Source organism: Echinococcus granulosus (assembly GCF_000524195.1).
Source record: "Echinococcus granulosus chromosome Unknown EG_S00037, whole genome shotgun sequence".
Taxonomy (NCBI): Eukaryota; Metazoa; Platyhelminthes; class Cestoda; order Cyclophyllidea; family Taeniidae; genus Echinococcus; species Echinococcus granulosus.
The window spans coordinates 206,531-226,317 of record NW_020170417.1 but is presented as its reverse complement, the minus strand read 5'-3'; the positions used below and the strand labels follow the sequence as shown (position 1 = coordinate 226,317).

Genomic DNA, 19,787 nt, shown 5'->3' with positions numbered 1-19,787 from the left:
TTTTTTTGGAAGTTGGAAGAAAAAATTCGACCGGAGCCACTTTATTTCTACATCTCCTCCATTTCCAACCGTCGATCCCATTTCTCATGCGATGTCTGCCACTAATGCCAAGAAAAGGTTGTCAACACTGGGAGCTTTAACGCTTACCATCAAGGGAATACGGCGGATAAAAATGGGGTGAGTTAGCGTCCCTATCCCATTCGAAAGTGTTAGGATGTCTTCTGACCGGCAAATTTTGGGATGGACTGAGGTACACTTTCTTGTGCCACAACTTTCTTCGGACTGATTGGCTAGTCCTGTTTCAGGAAAGGGAGGTTTTTCATACATGCGTTCAGGTTGTATTAAAGTTTTACCGGACAGACAAATCTTATTCCTATTCGCTATCCGGCTATCAGGAAGAGATCAATTCCGTCCGCAGTCCACCACCACAACACGCTAAGCATTCTCCTGGGCACAGTGTATGAGACAGGGAGTGAATTGTTTGGATACGACCAATGGCGTTTTTTCGTCCAACAAAAGTGGCCTTGTGAAAGCCATTCTCCACCACAAGCAATTTGGTCAGACAATCAATCTGAATGATAAGGTGAGTGAAAGAGGTGAAGAAAATACAGACACTACCTGAGATGCATACGTTTCACAACTTCCAACAAATTACACTAGAGCATTGCAACAAGCCACACCAGAAATTGCATTTTTTTCGGTCACCAAAGTTTTAGAATGGCACAAGTGCCCAGTTGCCTTTAAAATTATTCGGAATATTTGCATTAAATTAACCGTAACTCGACCTTCAAACACGTTCACTCCGTAATCCATTCCAGGGATGGTTCCGAATCGCCTAACGCCAGTACCCCAGGTGCAATGCAGCGTCTATTCACAGTCTGAAGGCTAAATCTGCCTGTATGTTAAAAAGCTGTTCGAGATTTCGCAGACCCTGAAACGGTGCTGTAGCTTGAATCCCTATTTGCTAAATCTGATTGTTCATGTGTACCACGAGGCATGAATATTTCAAAGCTTTAAAAAACGTGTACCCACCCAAAGCTGCATGGGGCGTGCGTGGATCTGCAAGTCGATTAATAGAAACAAATATGACCGGAACGCCGTGTCACCAGAGGCGGCGACCGCAACCTGAAAAGACTGAACAACCAGTGCAATGAAATCGTAAATGACGCAAATGTTGCTGCGTAACGCGGCACAGAGTACTCAAACCCTCGAATAGCTCTTATGCATTGATGGCCCTGGCAGTTAAGCTCTGAGGTTCTCAAGTATAGGTCTTTGTCCACTTATTAGCTCAAATACACTTGTTCCCCGTCTTCCATATTTTGGAACCACAAATGAGGCGGTCAAGCGGGTTCTGTCCAAGAAACTAATACACCACCGCAAGCAGCTCAAAATGTAACCCATAAAGACACTTATAAATGATGGGTATGGTTCCATCAAATTTGCGCTTTGGTAGAGGTTTAACACCAGCAAATTGAGTTTAAGACAGTGCTTAAAAGTGCAAGCGTCCACGTCCATCTCAAGCCACCCCTGAATTCGCTTTCGAATAGTCAGTAAGGCTACCTGGATGGGCTTAGTCGCACGAACCGAGGTTGTCCTACTGCTCCAGTGAAAATGAATATTTACCAAACTCGGTGGTTGTTTCAGAAAAACAAAGACCGTACAAAGAAAAAACCCTTAAGCACTCCACAAAAATTCAAGTGAGAGAAGTTTAGATTTATGGTGACACATTACTAAGGGGACCAGGCAGTAAAGAGCTCCACCCGAGTGAAGTATCCGAAACCTCTTCGATGATGGAGAAATAATTCGCTCACTCAAGGTCTGGTCAATCATGCGAGTTTGCTATTTATTCGAATAGCCTACCCTTTTTCCTCTAAAAAATCACACCAGCCTCTCCTAGAGTCAAGCAGTGTAAGTGAGTAACGCTAGTTCCAATCGCACATCTGCCCCGGCCCGGCAACCGTCACTTAAGCACCGTAGTCATATTTGTGTTAATTCTGCTAACAGCCTAGAAGCCTTTGGTCACTACAACCAGAGCGGCCTCCGAATTAACCGTCTGACCACAGTCGTCAGCATACCCTTACCGAGCACAGCCCACATTTTGATATTTAGGCACAAGTGTCTACTAACATAGGGGTAGTCACGCTTAATCACGATAGAGGGAAATGCTTTAAACCTGGTGTAGCAATTACAACTCTCGATTGCCAACATCTAAGACGAAAAACACGGAGACTGTCGAATGTAAGGCATCGGGGCTGCGGAAATGCCAAAAACAGAACACCATGTCTATCAATTTGCAAAAGTATTGCAACCCACCAACTACCACCGATCAGTTAAACATCTACCATGCACAACCACACCGAACCGACAGCATCCCCCCACACCGGGGCAAGTAAACTAATCTTGACTGGATAAACTTCACAAGCAACAAAAATCCAGACGATGCATTTTCACCTGCACAACCGCAGCCAAGGTGCGCTGGACAAGAAAACGGCTCCACCGGAGTTATCACACTGCCCTGTTGCTTAAGTACCAATTCCCTCAAAACCTGCATAAAAAGACCCGCGACAACGAAATTATATGAGAAATCACAAAACTCGACAAACTGGAGGCTCCAAGAAACCAAACCCAACGAAGCAGGAAGGATGCCACGTTAGAAACCACTTTAAGGACACAAATCAAAAACATCATATAAGACTATCAAGACTTCCTGAGATCACCTAAATCAGGAAATGGACCGTCATAGGACCCAAAAGTAACGACCGGTGTGTTCACTGATCCCCAGAAGAATCGATGAACTCACTATAGCAGAGCATTAAACCTAATCTGGAACATCCAGACCAGGAGCTATGACTCTGCAGACCCCACTAAATTGAGCAAAAAAATATAGTTTTTCCTTACAATTTATTACAAGATTTACTTAGCTTTTTTAGCCTTCAACTTCCTAGAGTAGAACTCCAACTCTTTACCTTCAAGGATGTATCCGTCGCAACGACCGACTTGACCGGGACGGGAGGAAATGCAGGCTAAGAGGTGCAATTTAATAGCAAGATCACATCCTTACCCAGGAGGCGGCCAGACATGAATTGCTCCTTGAGGTTTTCAGAAAGAGTAGCTTGGGGCAGCTTCTGGCGAGCTTCATACTTTTTCATGACAGAGGCACTGCGTTTTTTGAGGAGAACATCATCCTCAGGGTTCTCGGTGGTTTCGACCTTCTTCCCTTTGGCATGATGACGACCAAGCTCCTTCAAGTAATGAGCCTCGTACCACTGACGGAAAGGGGCGGAATCGACTTGCACAATGGCATTCTTAACCAGAGTCTTTGTACGAACCAACTCATTGTTCGAAGCGTTGTAGACAACATCGATGATTCGCGATTTGCGCGAAATGGCCTGAGTGGGCCAGCTAAAGTTGCCCTGGTCCAAACGCATGGCTCGGAGTTTGATATTTCCACCACGAACGCGTACAGTGTGGATGCGGCGAGGACCCAGTTTGGTCATTGCGGCAGGTCTACCCAATTCAAACTTCCTCTTTTTACGATTGCGTTCACGACGCCCACCAGTCTTGCTTCTTTTGTGGATTCTGTCGCGCGCGATTCCTGAAAAGTTCGGCCAAATAATCGAATCAGACAAAAAAATAAAGCCGTAATTCAACGAAAACAAGATAGATTACTTAGATCTGCACGCCTAGTGTGTCAACATTTTTGCGCTAAACGAATAAAACATCAAATGCGAAAGAGCCCCACCCATGCTTGATCGGATTTACTGCGTAAGTGTTTGAGCACCACTTTAAACAAGAACAAGATAGGTCAAAATAGCATTCATGTGAGTCAGTTTCTGCCACAGAACTTTATTGAAGTTTCCCATTACGTTAGTTCGCATTGCCAATTACCACGCAAGTAAATAATCTCAAATCACTAATTAAGTATTTTAATCTACCTGTACTCTAGATAGCAATGATAGTCGAATATGTGTTCCTAGAGCAATCATTGCAACACAATTGATAAATCGCCATGAAATAGTTATTGTTTAATAACTGCAATATTCGCATATTAATGTAATAAAGTTGTTTTGCAAAATAATTAATCTCACATAGTCTGTAGAATAATTTACGCCGGGGTCATTTAATTGGTTTGGGAATCAAAATAAGGATTGAATCAGAATCAGAGCTTAAAAGTAGTCAGGGCAAATAAAATCAAGTGATGGAAAATAAAAATGGATATAATCAGCCCATATCAGTTTTAAACCGGAAACTTATGCAAGGACCCATTAGAAGAAAAAAGCAGTGTATATCTTGTGAAAAAAATGCAGTTATATATGCATTAAAGTGGAATATCAAATCGTTAGTTAAACTGTTAGTTGAAATTCGAATAGCTTAAAGCTGGTTTTTTATGAACACTCGTCTACTATTCTTGCGTTCAGTAGTAAATGTAGCACGCCTTTTGCAGTGCACCGAGTCATACAAGAAAGCGAAATGCGTCATAATACTGGGGCGAAATGTGTATTATCAATGTACAGAGGGGCTTGAGGACTACTGGCATGGCCCTCCCACCTAATGGAAGTACAAAGACGTATATCAAAGTGAACGCAAAACATAAACTAAGAATTAAGCAAAGTGTTGCATAGCTTTCTCCCCTTTTGAATGTCGTCTTAGGCGCTCCCCTTGGTCAACCATCATAAAGCTGTTGACGCACTCCGAAATACTACTATGAACCAAATGAATTTGCGTGCAAATGAGATACCTGACTGCAACGCCACTGTTCCCCTTTGGCAAATCTACGGGTTGGGAAATGTGGTGTTATCATGCACGTCCATCGCCAGTCGTAAAAACACCAGTCTATAAGCTAAATCACTTAATAAAGGACAAGACTTAAAATTGTCTCTTGCTGACACATTTTTGCATCTACAGCTCCTTTCCACTTTGTCCTCGCTTTAGTTGCGTTTAGCCGTATCTCTAGCTGAAATCTATTTAGGTAGTAGAAGGGTGGAGGAAATCTCGCGTGTTTATTCAAATGACATCTTTGTGCGGGTACCCGAGGCAGCTCCGAAATGAATGTTAGCGGATGGTTTACGGCTAGTGCAGCTTCAGCTATTAATAGCATTCCTCCTAAACTCAAGCCTGGTGTAGCTGTCGAAGGTAGACGTCATTTTCAATCCTTCTGTTAGTCGTCGCCACATGTTTCCCCATCCGCAGCCTATGCCCTTCTTTGGTCAAATTAAGGCTTAACAGTCAACAGTGGAAACTAGAGCGGCTATTCATTAGGCCTGGGTGCGCTTTACTCCGCCACCATTTCTATGTCCCAAGTCTTTCCTAGGGACGAAGGTAGTCATAATACTAAGGTAGAATGTGCATTGCTGATGTGCAGAAGGGCAGAGAACTGCCGGCACGGCCCGGCAGCCTTGCTGCTTAGCAAAAATACAAAGGCGGAGCATCTCATGAAGCGTTTTACGGGGTTAAATACGAAGGCGTACAACTGTCTGCAAAGCTACTTACCAACAACCATCATCACACGATTTGGAAATCTTTTCCCTCACAAACTGCAAAGAAGTTAATAAGTGAATTTATATGTTTGCCTGAGTAAACCTTTTAGGTGGCAACTAGGCTCATTAAATCCACCTCCGAGGCGAGTCACTTTCGGATCTTCGCATAAAGCTTGATCACCTGCAATGAGGGCTTTATTCCTCTGACCAACTTTTCTCACTTAACAATCTAAAAATGTAGGTGGAATGGAACAGCAACGTAACCACCATGATATCTATGAAATATTCATCACGTATTAGTACTTTTTGACTTCAAGACATCTCGAAGGTGTCTATTTGTACGAGGAGTAGAACATTTTATTGGCTATTAATATTGCGCATGAAAGTAATTACTGATTATGAGAGGAATACCAAGGCTGTGGTGGTAACCGCAAGAAAGCGGCGTTTTCAATCAAACCTACTTGTGGCCTAGCGAAGCAGGTTCAACTACCGCGGTGACTAGAAGAGTTGTTTAAGCGCATGCTTGGTTGCACGGGAGCTCCAATCTCCTCGGGCTGAACTTCCGCTCCACACGACAACTAATTTGGCTTATTTCCAGGTTCTGCTTGCTCCAAATCACATGGCTCTCCTTTTTTGAGGAATGGGTTTAGTGCTTCCCCTCACCCCCCTCCACCAGTGGTTTCATGCCTTCGGAACAAGCAGATTAGGTGGAGGAGGCCATCTTTTAATAGAAAAGCTTCACAAACGTCTACAGATAATAGAAGTCACATGGGTTTAGAGTTTGTTTCCTCTTCAGGAGTGATGGTGTTCACTCAGGTTTATGAAAACTAACTGCTTCCCAGTGAAAAGGTGCATTCTAGCAAATACGTATTACATAGCTCCATCATCTTTTTAAGCACCGTCATCGATGCTTCACTTAACGCTTATATTCACATATGGTATTTCCGTTGTTACACAAACTTCATCTTCTAATTCATTCAGAAGTGTGCCTTTATACGAATGCGTTATGGTGTGATGAACCGTGAATGGCTACGTGTGGAGTCGTGTATTACAGACAATACAGTTTCATCACCTGGACTGCAACCTTGCTCCAAGGATGGCGGAACTTACAGTGTACTCCAGGTGGCGGAACAAGGCTGCATAGTTGTAGTAGGTCTCCTTCCCGGTAGACTAGGCTGACTGCACTTATCACAATGACTCTTGTCTGATATATGCCATCCGTAAGTGTTCCCGTGTTATGGTGTTAATTTTTCCTATCTCTTCTCTCAGCCGCAGTACGTACTCTGGGACATTGATGTTAATGCCCACTCTCTCTCCTGGGAAACTTTTGGGCATAGATTGAAACGGTGCGATCGTTGTGAGGTCAGGCCTCTTAAATCTGGGGTGAGTAACGAAGATCTGGCAAAAATAATGCACCTCTGGGTTAAACAAAAAGCCTCACAATAAGTGCATTTGGTACGGTTGGCTGTTATAGCCGTTGTAGCGTAGAACCATGGTAAACCCTTGGTGCTTCTCCACAGCGCTTTAGTATCTGTGCTGCAAAGTACCTCGACCATAATGTTCGGGCAGGCTCTGTGTCTAAACTGTACTGCTGACCATCCCTCGACCCTGTTTAAAGAGGGACCGTAAAACATAGGTTTTGCCAATTGGTACTGTAATACGATGGTGGTTTATCCCCAGTATTGGTGAGGCGCCACTTTTGTGCTTCGAATTAGCCCCCTTGTACCTCGCTGGCTGGGGCCGGCCTTTTGGGCCATGCCAATAGCCCAGACACCTTCTCCGTGCTGAATATATATATTCTGCCCGAGTATTGTGTCTTCTTTCGTCTTAAGGGAGTCTCGGGGCGCTACATTGGTGGCAGCGGAAAGCGAACCCGATCTTGAAAGACATGTATCCTGATTCTCCACTTCTGCGTGATAAGCCTTAGTGGGACCGAAGAAGTACATATGCTACGGATGGGAGAATGGTGATGACCCCTAACAGAAGGGTTTGTGTTGACGTCTACCTTCGGCATCCCTCCCAGTCCCGTGTTCTGCAGAAAAGCTATTAACAACTGAAGCGACACTAGCCGTGAACCATCTGGAAGTTTCGTTACGGATTTCCCCTACTGTCCCCCATGGACCTGTTTTAAATCTTATACTTCCTTACTCAAATCTGCTTTTAGGCCAGTGTTCCTGCATCTATCTATGGACACGCATGATGGCCGGCGCAGTTCCCCCGTCCTGAATGAAATCCCCAGACCGGACGAAACCCCAGATCCAGTCAAGCTGCCAAGAAGTATCAGTGACGTTGAGGTCAAGTATCCCCTCAGTTGCGCGCTAATTTGGTGACTGGCACGGTCGGCTCGTGGGTGTTTCTTTACCGCACCGACTACGTTGTAATGGCTGAACCGGGAGGTCGACCAGTGGGAGCGCCGAGGACGACGCTCAAAAGAGGAGGGAGGCTATGTAATACGATGGTGGTTTATCCCCAGTATTGGTGAGGCGCCACTTTTGTGCTTCGAATTAGCCCCCTTGTACCTCGCTGGCTGGGGCTGGCCTTTTGGGCCATGCCAATAGCCCAGACACCTTCTCCGTGCTGAATATATATATTCTGCCCGAGTATTGTGTCTTCTTTCGTCTTAAGGGAGTCTCGGGGCGCTACAGTACAATTTCCTTGCGTACTTTCCATCTTGTTCTCGAAATTTCTGCCGCAAAGTAAAAACTCCCTGTCCAGTATCTGTTCTTTCTAACAGTGTGAGACAACTTTCTTCAAACTCAGTGTGACAGCTCTCTTGAACTCCACGGTGGATGAGATTTGGTGTAGAGGGAGGGCGCATGGGATCTGTAATGTCTTTGTCGTTGAGGTAAAATCAAGGGTTAGATCTGGTTTATTCAAGTCACTTTTCAAGTCTGTCATTCTCGAAAGGGAAAAATTTGGCAAGGCTGGTGCAAGTGTAAGGGGTCCGATTTTTCTTGCATCTGCTTCCACCCTGATGGAAGAGCAGATTTGGTAAAGGAGGGCATCTTTTTTACGGTGTTGTGGGAGCGCACAGGGAGGTGAAGCCATAAATCGGCAGTTAGTGCTGCCCCAGAGGCCATTGGCCTCCGTTTAATAGTAAGATTCGTCTATATAGGTCACTTCTCACTACAAAGCTACATTCATGAAAGCATGTATCGCTTGTACTAAAATGGGATAATTCGATGTCATGAAATTAAAGCAAAGTTTGGTTTTAGCTTTAATAATTAGCAAAATAAAAACATTCGAGTATTGTGTAAAAAATAGGTTTATTTTGGCTAAAAACTAAATTCCATCTGACATAAGTTTCATTTTGACATAAATTACAGTTGACAGAAATTCCCACTTTATCCAATTATACAAAGACTACCCAAGGTCGTTGTGTGTGATTGACCATCTTTAGCCCTACTAGCCGCTGCAAATACCAGGGATGGATACTGATTTGCCTAATGATCCCGTTGATACCAATTCAAATCAGGACAACATTTCGGTCTTAATACACCCTCTGGTGGTACTTAATGTGTCAGAGCATTGGATGAGAGAGAAGCTGGCTCTGGATTCCACTGCTGTTGTCGTTTACGGTGCGTTACTGGGAAAGCACAGGGGGCGGGAGATCGAGGTATGTCATTTAATTCCCCTTTTTTCACAGTATCAGATATTTAATTCATACGAAATCCTTGTTAATGAAGACATGACTGTGGACAGAGATTACTTTGCCGCTCGTGAAGGCCAATTCAAGCAAGTGTACCCGGGACTGGATTTAATCGGTTGGTATGCAACAGGAGGACCCATTACTGAAGAAAATAAGCTCTTAAACTCTAGAGTAGGCTGACTTTTTGCTTTGCTATGTCATTTTGTTAGTTCCTTGAAAGTAGTGAGTCGTTGATCATATTGAAACTGAATCCTTTGGAAAAGTCAGGCGAACGTCTTCCCATTAGAGTGTACGAAACAGTAGTCGGCAGCGATTCTTGTGTTGACTTCAAGCAGGTGAGTCTAGCTAAATTCTACAAATTCGAGAGGTTGATTCTTTTCACTGATATGCTCTAATCTTACGGACCATATCAAACGATATTCTTGAACAACCTTGCCAGTCAACAAGTTATACTGCTATACCATAAATGCTTATCGTTTATTCATTGTATTCATATTCCATGGGGAATCTTAGCCACTTTTTTTTAAATCCAGAGTCGGTTTTTTATATGTATTTGTAGAATTGTTTGAACGACAGACATTTATCCAAGCAGTTTTCACGATTTAACAAAGTACAGCTTTCGTACGCTAAAGTGTTTTCTGGCTAGTTGCCCCTTACCATTTCGATTGTATTACGGGAGAAGTTGTCCCATAACTCCCAATCTAGGTCATGTTTGATTTTCGGTCAAAATGTTGATCGTGAGATGAATATTCCTGTCGGAATTTGTGTAAAATATCAATACGGGTGTGCGTCTAGTTACAGACACTTACCAATAACTGTATTCCTCGAAGAGTATGGTTTCTGGGTTGTGTGCATTATTTTTAACCGATGATAATATCCCATTTTCTACCATTTTTAACCATTCAAAGGTAACTTTTAGAAGTCAACATTGCTTTGGGCTTTATTGTCTTGTTTTTTACTGCTCACATAATCGACAATTTTTCGAACACAGATTTTATCCTGCTGTGAAACCGACGTCGTTTTAAGATTAGTGTCTGTACGGGGATCTCTTTGGGACAGTGATCCCTCCTTGACTTTCGGATGGAATTTTTTTTATTAACTATACACATTGGTAAAATTAACGCCTTATTTAGTTGTTAAAAAAGGGTGCAAATGCGTTGACTCCCACGGATAAATAAACCATATTTTAAATTGGTTGGCAATGCATACAATTGATTAAAACTGGCGATTTTCGAGGAAAATGTTAATTTTTTATACTCGTCAATTTAGCGCCTGCTGATCATGATTCCATTTTCCTTAGTACCGGTTTTAACACCTCGAAAATCCCTTTTGAAGCTAGGCATCTTGGGGAATAGACCTTGGCCATACTTCTCCATGTAGGCCTTAAATTTTTCCCCTTTCGGTAAATGTGTTCTTACATAAGTTTTTGACCTTTTCTGCCCCATCACTAGAAGGTACAAACAGATAACTTCTCATTCTTCCTTCGAAGTTAAGGAAAACTAAACCATGGTCCTTCAGTATTTCAGCAGAAACTACGCGTAATGGGGACATTTTGGGAACAAATAATAACTCATCAACACAGCCCCAATTTTCCCTACATCTCTCTTCGAAATTTCTGTTTTGATAATTTACATAAGTACTTAAGGTTTTACGAAGTTCTCTATCGTTTCTGTATATAGATACCCTACACTCTGGCGCACGATGCGATTGAGCACATTGGAGTGGACCATTTGGCTCGTGTCAACGCCTCTGCGGGTGGTGCTACTGGAAGTGGTGGCGGCGTCGGCAGTAGTGCAGACGATATCTCTCCCACCGCCGAATGTCTAATGGGTAACTTTCACGCAGTACAGATGCTCTCCAAGCGGCTGCACCTCCTCCGCGACTACGTAGACGCTGTGATGCATGGCGAGCTGCCTTCGCACGCTGGCAGACTGCGCGAAATTCATGCCCTCCTCTCTCGTCTCCCCCATTGTCTCGAGTCCGAGGGCACCGACCCCGACACTGTCGGTGCTGACGGCGGCAGCAGCATGCGCGGTGGTGATGATGGGACGAACTCTCTATTGCGCCAGGCTAACGACGTCTGCCTCAGCTCCCTCCTCGGTGGTTTGACGCGGGCCCTTCAGAGTCTGCATTTGTGGGTATGTCAGGAGAGGTTAGTAGCAGCGTGCAAGGATGCCTCGGAGAAGGGACAAGGGATAGGTACGACGACGACCTCTCAGCGATTACGGCCCACCTTCAAAATGCCGCTCCCACCGCCCACGATGGAGGTTGTGGCGGCTGGGGAGGATGGGACGAAGGGTTGAACTCGAGTTGTGTTGCTATTTATGTTTTTTGTCTTTCTACGGCCAATTTAATGAACAACGACTTGTGCCTCCTGTAAACGGCTTCAAGTGATGGAATGATGGGTTGACTTTTGCTTAGAATAGGATGTTGGGGGAGGCGAAGTGAAACATGTAAATGTTTGAATAGCTTAAAATTATCGTACCTACCTTTACGATTTGTACAAAATACATCACCAGCGCATAATAGAGCTTTTGAAAGCTTAAGTTCTTATTATTTTGGGGTATGATCTGTGTCTGTGTTAGGGTAAATTAAACGGCGGGGATTTTGACAAGATAGCGTAGATAAGCGACTGGACGAACTCAGACTGATTTCTCTTAACGATATTTCTTGCAAAGGGGAATTCTCGGTTGGTTCTCTTTCAGACTGGATTATAGCGCTCACCACTCCCACACTTTAAGATGATTCAATCTCAGTTGAACTAAGGAAAAATTAATGTGAATCAAGTGCTCAATCAATGGGATAAAAAAGTGCTGCCCCACGACCTCCCTGAGGACGAAAAGTGCCGTAATACTCGATCCGGAGATGCATGCTCGACATACAGTAGGGTTTGAGGCTACTGGCATGGCCCAGGGGCCAGCCAACATGGTGAAGGTACAATGGCAGAGGGCCTAAGCGGCTTTTTACTTAAACCGGGAGTTAAACACATAACATATTACATATCCTCTCCCCTTTAGAGCGCACCCTTATTCAACCTTACGCGTCAACAATCACAGCGTAATCGGTTCTGTAAGGAGTCACCCACGAACAAACCATGTCAGATATCGAATTTCCACGCAATTGCGATGATAATTGACTGTGTTTTCTGGATTTGGAAACTGTGTGAGGGAAAAGGGGAATATGCTGGCCACCATGCGTGCCCATAGCTAGCCGGGGGAACACTGGCCTGAAAGCAGTCAGCTAACAGAGAATGGGATTTAAAATTGATCCATGCGGGTGGGGCTTCGGGTTTACCCTTCCTTGGCACTTTTCTCTTTGACGTGCTGCCCACCCCAATCTATCAGGATTCTATCCAGCTAAGAGAGAAGTGGAGGAGGTACCGAGAGTCCACATATTTGATGTCTTGATACGAGCACAATAGACAGTTGTATAACAAACTTTTCCAAATGGTTTACGGCTAATGTCGCTTCGACTGTTAATAGCTCACTTTCAGGCCACGAAACTGGGGTAGTTACCGAAACCAGACGGCATTTTCAAAACTTCTGTTAAGGTTGGTCACATATTCCTTCATCTGCAGAATTTGCACTTCTTCCACCCCGCTAGGGTTTATCACCCAGCAGTAGAAATCAGGGTGGATGGCCTTCAAGGTGAAGTATAATTTTCGTCGCCTCCAATGTAGTGACTTACAACTTTCCAGAAAGCGAAGAAAGGCGTAATACTCGAACAGAATATGCATTGTCGACATGCTCCTACGATTAACTTAACGAAATTTTTATTTAATGTTAAAACCGCTTCAGCACAAATACATCGAATTGTCTAGGGTTGGGTAAAAGACATCAACGGAGTGGAACCTGCGCCATTGACCTACCCTAAATGTAGCGGGAGGCTGGGTTCTCATACTGTCCCGTTAGATTAAAAGCCGAGCTGCCCCTTGTACCTCAGGTTAGGCGTTGCGTATCTAGGACTCTAAGCTAACAAATTGGCATGGAAGATGATAAGGGGTTCTAGCAGAGAAATAACCTGGAATGATCACTAGGAAGCCCCACCGGTACGATGACTTGAAATATGGTTCAGTTGAAGCTAGCTGAATTTTAAAAATGAAATTTGCGGTCTTAAGAAGGTTAAGCTCCAACCAAAGAAGGAAACCCACACCCGAAGATAACAATCTAAGTTCAGTGCTAAAATGTGACTAGACCTATGGACGAATCCAACGTCTGAATTAAAGATGGAATGTAGATCTGCAACGTCGCCAACATTCATTTGAATAAATATTGGAATTCAGGTAAAAGATGCGACTTGAATGGTGACACCGTAAGCATAACTCCTCCATCATTATCTGTTCGTGGACGCTTTTCACAGATGAAGGCAGACACACTCCCTGCGCAGCTCCCACTCCCTCCAATCAATGAGTTAGATGACTAACACTAACCACGACAATTCGTCAATTTCTTGCAATTTATTTTTGCATAATTTCAGCCATATACCACAAATACACCAACTTCATCCCATAAAACCCAAATACTGGCCGATTTGACAAACCGAATGTCAGTCCCAACCAAGTGCCAAAGGGGACAAACGAATCAACAGTCAAATCTCCGCCGTATACAATTAAACAGAAGGATGGTGCGAGAAGCCGGGGAGGAAGTTGTAAATACATACACAAACGTGCACACAACGTAGAATTATGCAGTGAGCAAGACAGAGGACGAGGATTATACGAAGCCGAAACTGCGCGTCTCAATGGCCTGGAGGAGTTTCTCGCGGAGAATATGCTTAGAGGAATAGAGTGGCAAGTAGAGCCGCGAGATGCACGTGTTTGCCGTAGGCAAATGCTGGTCGTCCGCAGGTCGGATCATGATGGTGGGCATTGGTGCGAAGCCCTGTGCACTCGCTGGCAGGGCCGGTGACGATGTCCAAAAGTACAGCTGGAAACAGAGAAAACCCCGCAAGGGTAAATAATCACTCTGGCCATGCAACTATCGTCAATTAGTCAGTTTGTTTAGCCGGATACGCCAGATATCAGCATACTTGAGCCCACATCGACGGATCGAGCAGACGGATTGTCTCGTGACAGCCACAATTACGGAAATACCATAGTTCTGTGGTCATCCACTGTAGAAAGACTAGGGTTCGATTGAGAAAGTCTAATCTTCTCTGAACGTGAGGTGCGACCACTGAATGGTCAGATGGGTGCCTTTGTACTTTACAAAAAGACGATCAGTTTGAGATAACGGTGCCGTCGGTCCGTAAATTATGCATAAATTCCACCAGAGCAGGAACATTCCGGCATGAACTAAGTAACATGGACAGCGGAAGTATTTCAAGAGCACCAATCAGTATTCACATTGGGGCTGAGTAGTGGAGACCAATTTTCTTCCATAGACTTATGATTTATGTAGGTAGGTTAAAGTGCTCGAAAGTATCCGCATTTGTGTGATAGACGAACAATAACCCTAGATACCCAGTTGGTTACAGACAGTAGAAATTCTGAAAATCATTCAAAAAATCCAGTGAATAAGAGCCTCAGGACTTGCAAGAAAGCATGAAGTTTGACCCGGATTCACTAATGCTCCGGTTCATTAAAGTATCAGGGCCAGCAAATCGCCTGCCAGATGACTATCTACGCAACCTACCACCATAGGCACTTAGCCATGATTGTCTATGCTCAAACCCAACAGATGGAGAAAAGACATGTTGAGCTGGTTTAAAAGCCTAGGTTAAGCATACCTAATTCCCAAAAGAAAGGTTAGCGTTATTTCTATTCAAGGACGTTGAGTGACAGCACCGCGATGGTACCTATACTCCGCTCCGTTGGTAAAATATACCGTTCATGAAAAACGACACAACGAAGTTCGAGATAGCAGCGGCAGACATTAATATGGGAACGCAATAGTGAAATATGAGTTTAACGGAAACACAGGGGTAGTGATAATAATGAAGATGTCTACTGCCACTGCTACCGAAATGAAATCCACTGACAGCTTAAAAGGATCAAAGCTTCACCCAACTAGGCAGTACGGAATGAAGAGAAAAAGACTTGCCAAATCCTGACGCTGCCGAGAGTCGAGACTCCTAACGATATGCCAGAACCAGCGCTTGAGACGAGCCACACGCTCATTGGCAGCACTGGCGGTGGTGGTGGTTTCAGTAGCGCCCTCGCTTTGAACCCCGCCTTCAGCAGCTGCAGCAGCAGCGGCAGCACCGCAATTGGACTCGTCCAGGAAGGTTGTGTAACTGGCCAAGAGATCCACGTCAACATCCCAGATGCCATTCAGTAGAAGTCGTAGGTCTTCCGCAGTCAGACCATCCAGGGCATTTGCAGGGAGGACGTCGAAAACGCCCAGCCGTATTTGCTGGAAAGAAGGTGGAAATAAATAGATAAGGTGAGGCTTGGAGATAGACTACGGTAATGGGAGTACATGTGCTGAACGATGGAATGATTTTGTAGTTAAGCAATTCAGATTGATAATCATCTTAAAGTTTTTTATCACTAAAATAAATCACATCACAGCAGATAAAAGACATTTTATTGTAAGATTCAAAGCCTTGTTCATTTGCAATAAATATGCCAGTCAAAAGCGTTTTTCCATAGTCTCGGGTGCCGCCGTCACGTCGGCATAAACTGTATTCGATTCCGGCTTTTCGAGGTGCTTGTGAAACATGAAGCAATGCCAGTATACACACATATACACGAAAGAGGCTTTGGATCATCAAAACAAAAACTTACCTCAAGAGGCTCCTTAACGGCTTCGACCATTTTAAATTCGGTATACCGTTTAACAAATTCGTATATCTTCTCCGAATCCACCTCGATTTCGTCACCGCCAGGAACAAGGAGATGTTGTTGGGGAGTGGACGAACTACCGTCACTACCAGCACTGCCACCCTCTTCCGGAGCCATTATCAGTGAGAAGGTGAGACTGTAATCTCGAATCGAGTCTGAAGCCTGTAAAAATGAGTGGTTAATGATCCGGCTACTCTTAATGACAATAAGTAGCCAACTTAGGTGGGGATAAGTAGGTACATCACTATATCAGTATACTTGGGGTAAAGTTTGGAAAAGAACTACCGTAGGGATGAACGGTGCAAAATAAGTTCATTGACTAATGAAGAACACAATCAAGGCGGTGAAAAATGATCTATTGAAAGTGGGTAACTGAATAGGCACAAAGCATTAATGATCCTTTATTGTACTACTGACCGGTAAAAGACGGCAATGTGAGATTGTAGGAGTAAAGTTTGTGACACTCTTATAGGGTCGAATTATAACACCAACTCTCCATTTAGTTCTTCAAAATAATTATGTGAATCAACCGATCAAACTCAGACTAAACGAAGCACCATGGGCCCTTTCAATCACCAAAATCAGTGAGTGCTCAGCCTCTGGTAAAAAGGACTTAATGATTGAATTATTAGCCTGCTCAACAACGATAATTGTACTGTGACATCACCAGATGATACAGCGACTCTATAGTGATAATGGCAGCCAGCACTTACACCTTCAGACCGTTCCGTGGTGGTGTAGAGCAGGAGCTGACGCAGGCCCTCATAGACGGTAGTGTTGTAGAAAGCAAAGTCGTGCCAACACAGTGGACGTCCAAGGATGTACTTCAAGACATGACGGTTGAAGCGCAATGGGCAAGTCTCGTTGAAGAGTAGACACAGACCAATCACTCGACCGACGCAACTGCAATTTGGAACGGTAAATTTAAACGATGTTGGATAGCTGATGTATCAGCAATGTAAACGAGTCACATTATCAGTTGTAACATGAACCGTGTGCGCAATTAGTTAGCTCAATTAAAACTAAAAAATAGAGTATGCATTAGCTGGATCCCGAATTCCACAACACAAAGACAAATGGCAAACCAAAACAAGGGATAGATCTGAAAGGGAGCATGATCTGAATAATGATAAGATGCTTAAAGGGAAAAAACGTAAGATAGACTTTTGAAGCCACTCGTTCACAAAGTGGGAGAGTTGATAAAACTGCACAGAATTTGCGCGCAGACCTACTCTATTGACTAACAGACTGTCGCGCACATTCTTCTAGAAAGCAAAGTAATTCTTGTTCCTCGCAGTAAATTGTGAAAAACATTTCTTCCCTCCCACTGTCCGGTTAAGAACATGTTAATATAAGCTTATCAAAAAAACGAATGAATGACTGGTTCGAAATTAGAGGTTTCACGGCACATTGGATACGGTCTAGTCTATTGTTTTGATACCCTATCTACAAACCAAGTTAAACTAGGTCACATACCGGTACAAGGAGAGACGACAAAGAAGTTCAGGTGAGTCCGGCGGCAGGTTTGAACCAATGCCACGAGGCGAGTAGAAGCCTGTGATGCCAGGCTGCCAGAAGAGGGGTGCGCGCTCCACCGCTCCACCGCCGCTACCAACCGTCTCTGCTGTCGTGGTTGGTACTTCACCGGACGTCTTCACACTTTCCCTAGAGTTGAAATTAAAAAGAAAGATTAAATAATCAGAAATGTGACCGGCCAGTAACATTTCCTCCGGTTCCCCTACAATAACATGACGTCCCTTTGTGACTTCGGTATCCCAAATACAGTATGATTAAAAAATATATTTGGAATTGTTTTAATATCCCAGTGTATTTGCTACCAGGGTTTCAGATGAGTCAATCACAGAAGACCAGACGCTTTATTGTTCCCATGAGACACTAACACTTACTCCCGTCGAACGAAGTTAAGCACTGCGCAACAATAACAAAGTGTAATCAATTTCCATAATAACTACTTTACGGTCTTAAACTCATTCAAATGCATTGCAACACGAACAGACGCAACTAGCTACCATAAAGAGACAAAGAACTCATCACTCAAAGAGTAAAACCGTGGTGTCGCATGGATGTGATGCCGGTAGAAAACTCGTTAAAATCATTTCAAAGTAGTATTAAAACCAACCCATGTTTAAGTTCTGGTGCAGGCATGGCGTAACTCACTGGCTGAATTGCTCAACTTGGAGGACTTATATATACAAAATAGAACTTAAAGAGGGCATTTTCAGTCCAATTCATCCACTTGTTTGTCGCCTACTGGAGGAGTCAGTAGTCTTAGCACTAGACAATCGACTAGAGGCGTCCGCACTACAGCGGAAAGCTTCTGACTGAATTTAGATAATAAACATTTAGGTCAGACGCCCAAGGCAGTAACCGCACAAAAGTACAGTAGTGACTCCAGTTTATGAGAATTCACCCACACAAAGGCATTTCAAGATGCGCTATAAAGTCACACTTGACCCCTCCATTTGCCATATACATGATCGTCAAACAGCTTTCATAGCGAAGTGTTTCCAAGCTATTGACACTCAATAGGATATGAAAGAACTGAGATGCCAAATCGAGGAGAAAAGAGCACATAAAGATCCCCAAAACAACCATTTCTAGTCTCAAGATTGCATGGTGGTTAGATTGTGATTTGTTCTAATAAAAAAAATATGGTTTTTATTATGCTGTTAGGCTATAAATAACATTAACCCTCCACCAAAAAGAAATCTAATCAAAGTGCAGATAATTGAAATAATTCAGTGGTAGTGGACACTTGCTTAGCCCAAGTGATTGTCAAAGATTCCAGAGAAAGTACCAAATAAAAAAGCAAGGTTTGATTTAGACACTAAGTGCTTACAAGCATAAATTTAGATTGAAATCATATAAATGGGAAAAGTTTGCCTGCAACTACGTCAATCACACTTAAGAATAAGCCGTCATCGCCCTACCTGCTTCAAAGTTAAATGATGTGAAGCAGACCCTATCGAAAATGGATTTTCATATCAAGAGAAAGCTGAATGGGGCAAAAAAGTTAATTAGAACCATGACAGAAAAGGCGGTTAAGAGGGCGTTGACACAAATCAACAACCGTTGAGGTCACAGATCACGAGTACTATTACAAGTTAAACTTATCTTGAGTCGAATTTAACGTAGGCTTATGGGAGACATTTTTCGGTGGTCGAAGTTACGAAGAGGAGATTTTATACTTTTAGCACGAAAGCGCTCTTAACTAACATCGGTTGACTAATTTTCAACCAAAATGATCTAACGAATGGCTAAATTTGAGGAAATTTTAAACTACAGTGAAAAAGCATTGGCTTGAGCAAGAAATCAAATGCCACGATACGAAATTTGAAATCATCAAAGCCAACCTTTAAGGCGATTCTCATGAAACGGTTAGGATTCCCAAGGGGTTGTACTGATTCGCATAAATCGAATCAAAGTCGAGACTGCACCATGGTAATTTTTACAATTCATAGAGCAGCGCAGTTGGAGTGATTACGAAAAAGGATTAAAAACACCACTGAATAAAGGACACAGACCCTAACTGTTCAACGATTCATGCACGGGATAAGTTTTTAATTGGAAAAGAAACGGCAGAGCGGGAGAAGATGAGACCGTGGATATGCTGGTTTGCAGTACGCGCTTCCTAATTGAACCGATGGACATGTAAGTACGACGATAAGATGAGAAAATGCCAACGGTCTTAAAAATTTACCATGAAAATACTCAAAAAGCTCCATAGATGTGGAAGCAGTGGTGGAGCACAAAATGATCAAAACTGGTGCACTACCACACATGTGCGACAGATGTGTGAAATGTACTTCTTGTCAAATCATCGCAACTAGCTAAATCGAATCGTGTCCCGAACCGA

General features: G+C 43.5%; 3 protein-coding genes across 3 annotated transcripts in view; 1 reads left to right on the top strand and 2 right to left on the bottom strand. All coding sequences in view use genetic code 11, as the record gives it.

Annotated features, from left to right (window-relative positions):
* Window positions 1-2,913: 2,913 nt before the first annotated feature.
* EGR_05228 (40S ribosomal protein S8) lies at window positions 2,914-4,266 on the bottom strand (the record flags this gene model as incomplete). Its single annotated transcript, XM_024494477.1, has 3 exons — window positions 2,914-3,023; window positions 3,062-3,595; window positions 4,251-4,266. The coding sequence occupies 3 exons, from the start codon at window positions 4,264-4,266 to the stop codon at window positions 2,914-2,916; spliced, it is 660 nt and encodes a 219-aa protein (XP_024351098.1).
* A 4,638-nt stretch (window positions 4,267-8,904) lies between these two features.
* EGR_05227 (COP9 signalosome complex subunit 6) lies at window positions 8,905-11,429 on the top strand (the record flags this gene model as incomplete). The annotated part of the gene is made up of 4 exons (XM_024494476.1): window positions 8,905-9,093; window positions 9,124-9,297; window positions 9,336-9,461; window positions 10,806-11,429. 4 exons carry the CDS (start codon window positions 8,905-8,907, stop codon window positions 11,427-11,429), a joined length of 1,113 nt encoding a protein of 370 aa, XP_024351097.1.
* Window positions 11,430-13,838: 2,409 nt separating this feature from the next.
* Window positions 13,839-19,787, bottom strand: part of EGR_05226 (E3 ubiquitin-protein ligase hyd) — a gene marked incomplete at both ends in the record, with an annotated part of 32,429 nt that continues 26,480 nt past the window's right edge. The window contains 5 exons of the mRNA XM_024494475.1: window positions 13,839-14,051; window positions 15,135-15,479; window positions 15,854-16,072; window positions 16,624-16,813; window positions 17,387-17,575. Coding sequence (XP_024351096.1) covers window positions 13,839-14,051; window positions 15,135-15,479; window positions 15,854-16,072; window positions 16,624-16,813; window positions 17,387-17,575 — 1,156 coding nt within the window. The remainder of the gene's footprint in view (window positions 14,052-15,134; window positions 15,480-15,853; window positions 16,073-16,623; window positions 16,814-17,386; window positions 17,576-19,787) is intronic.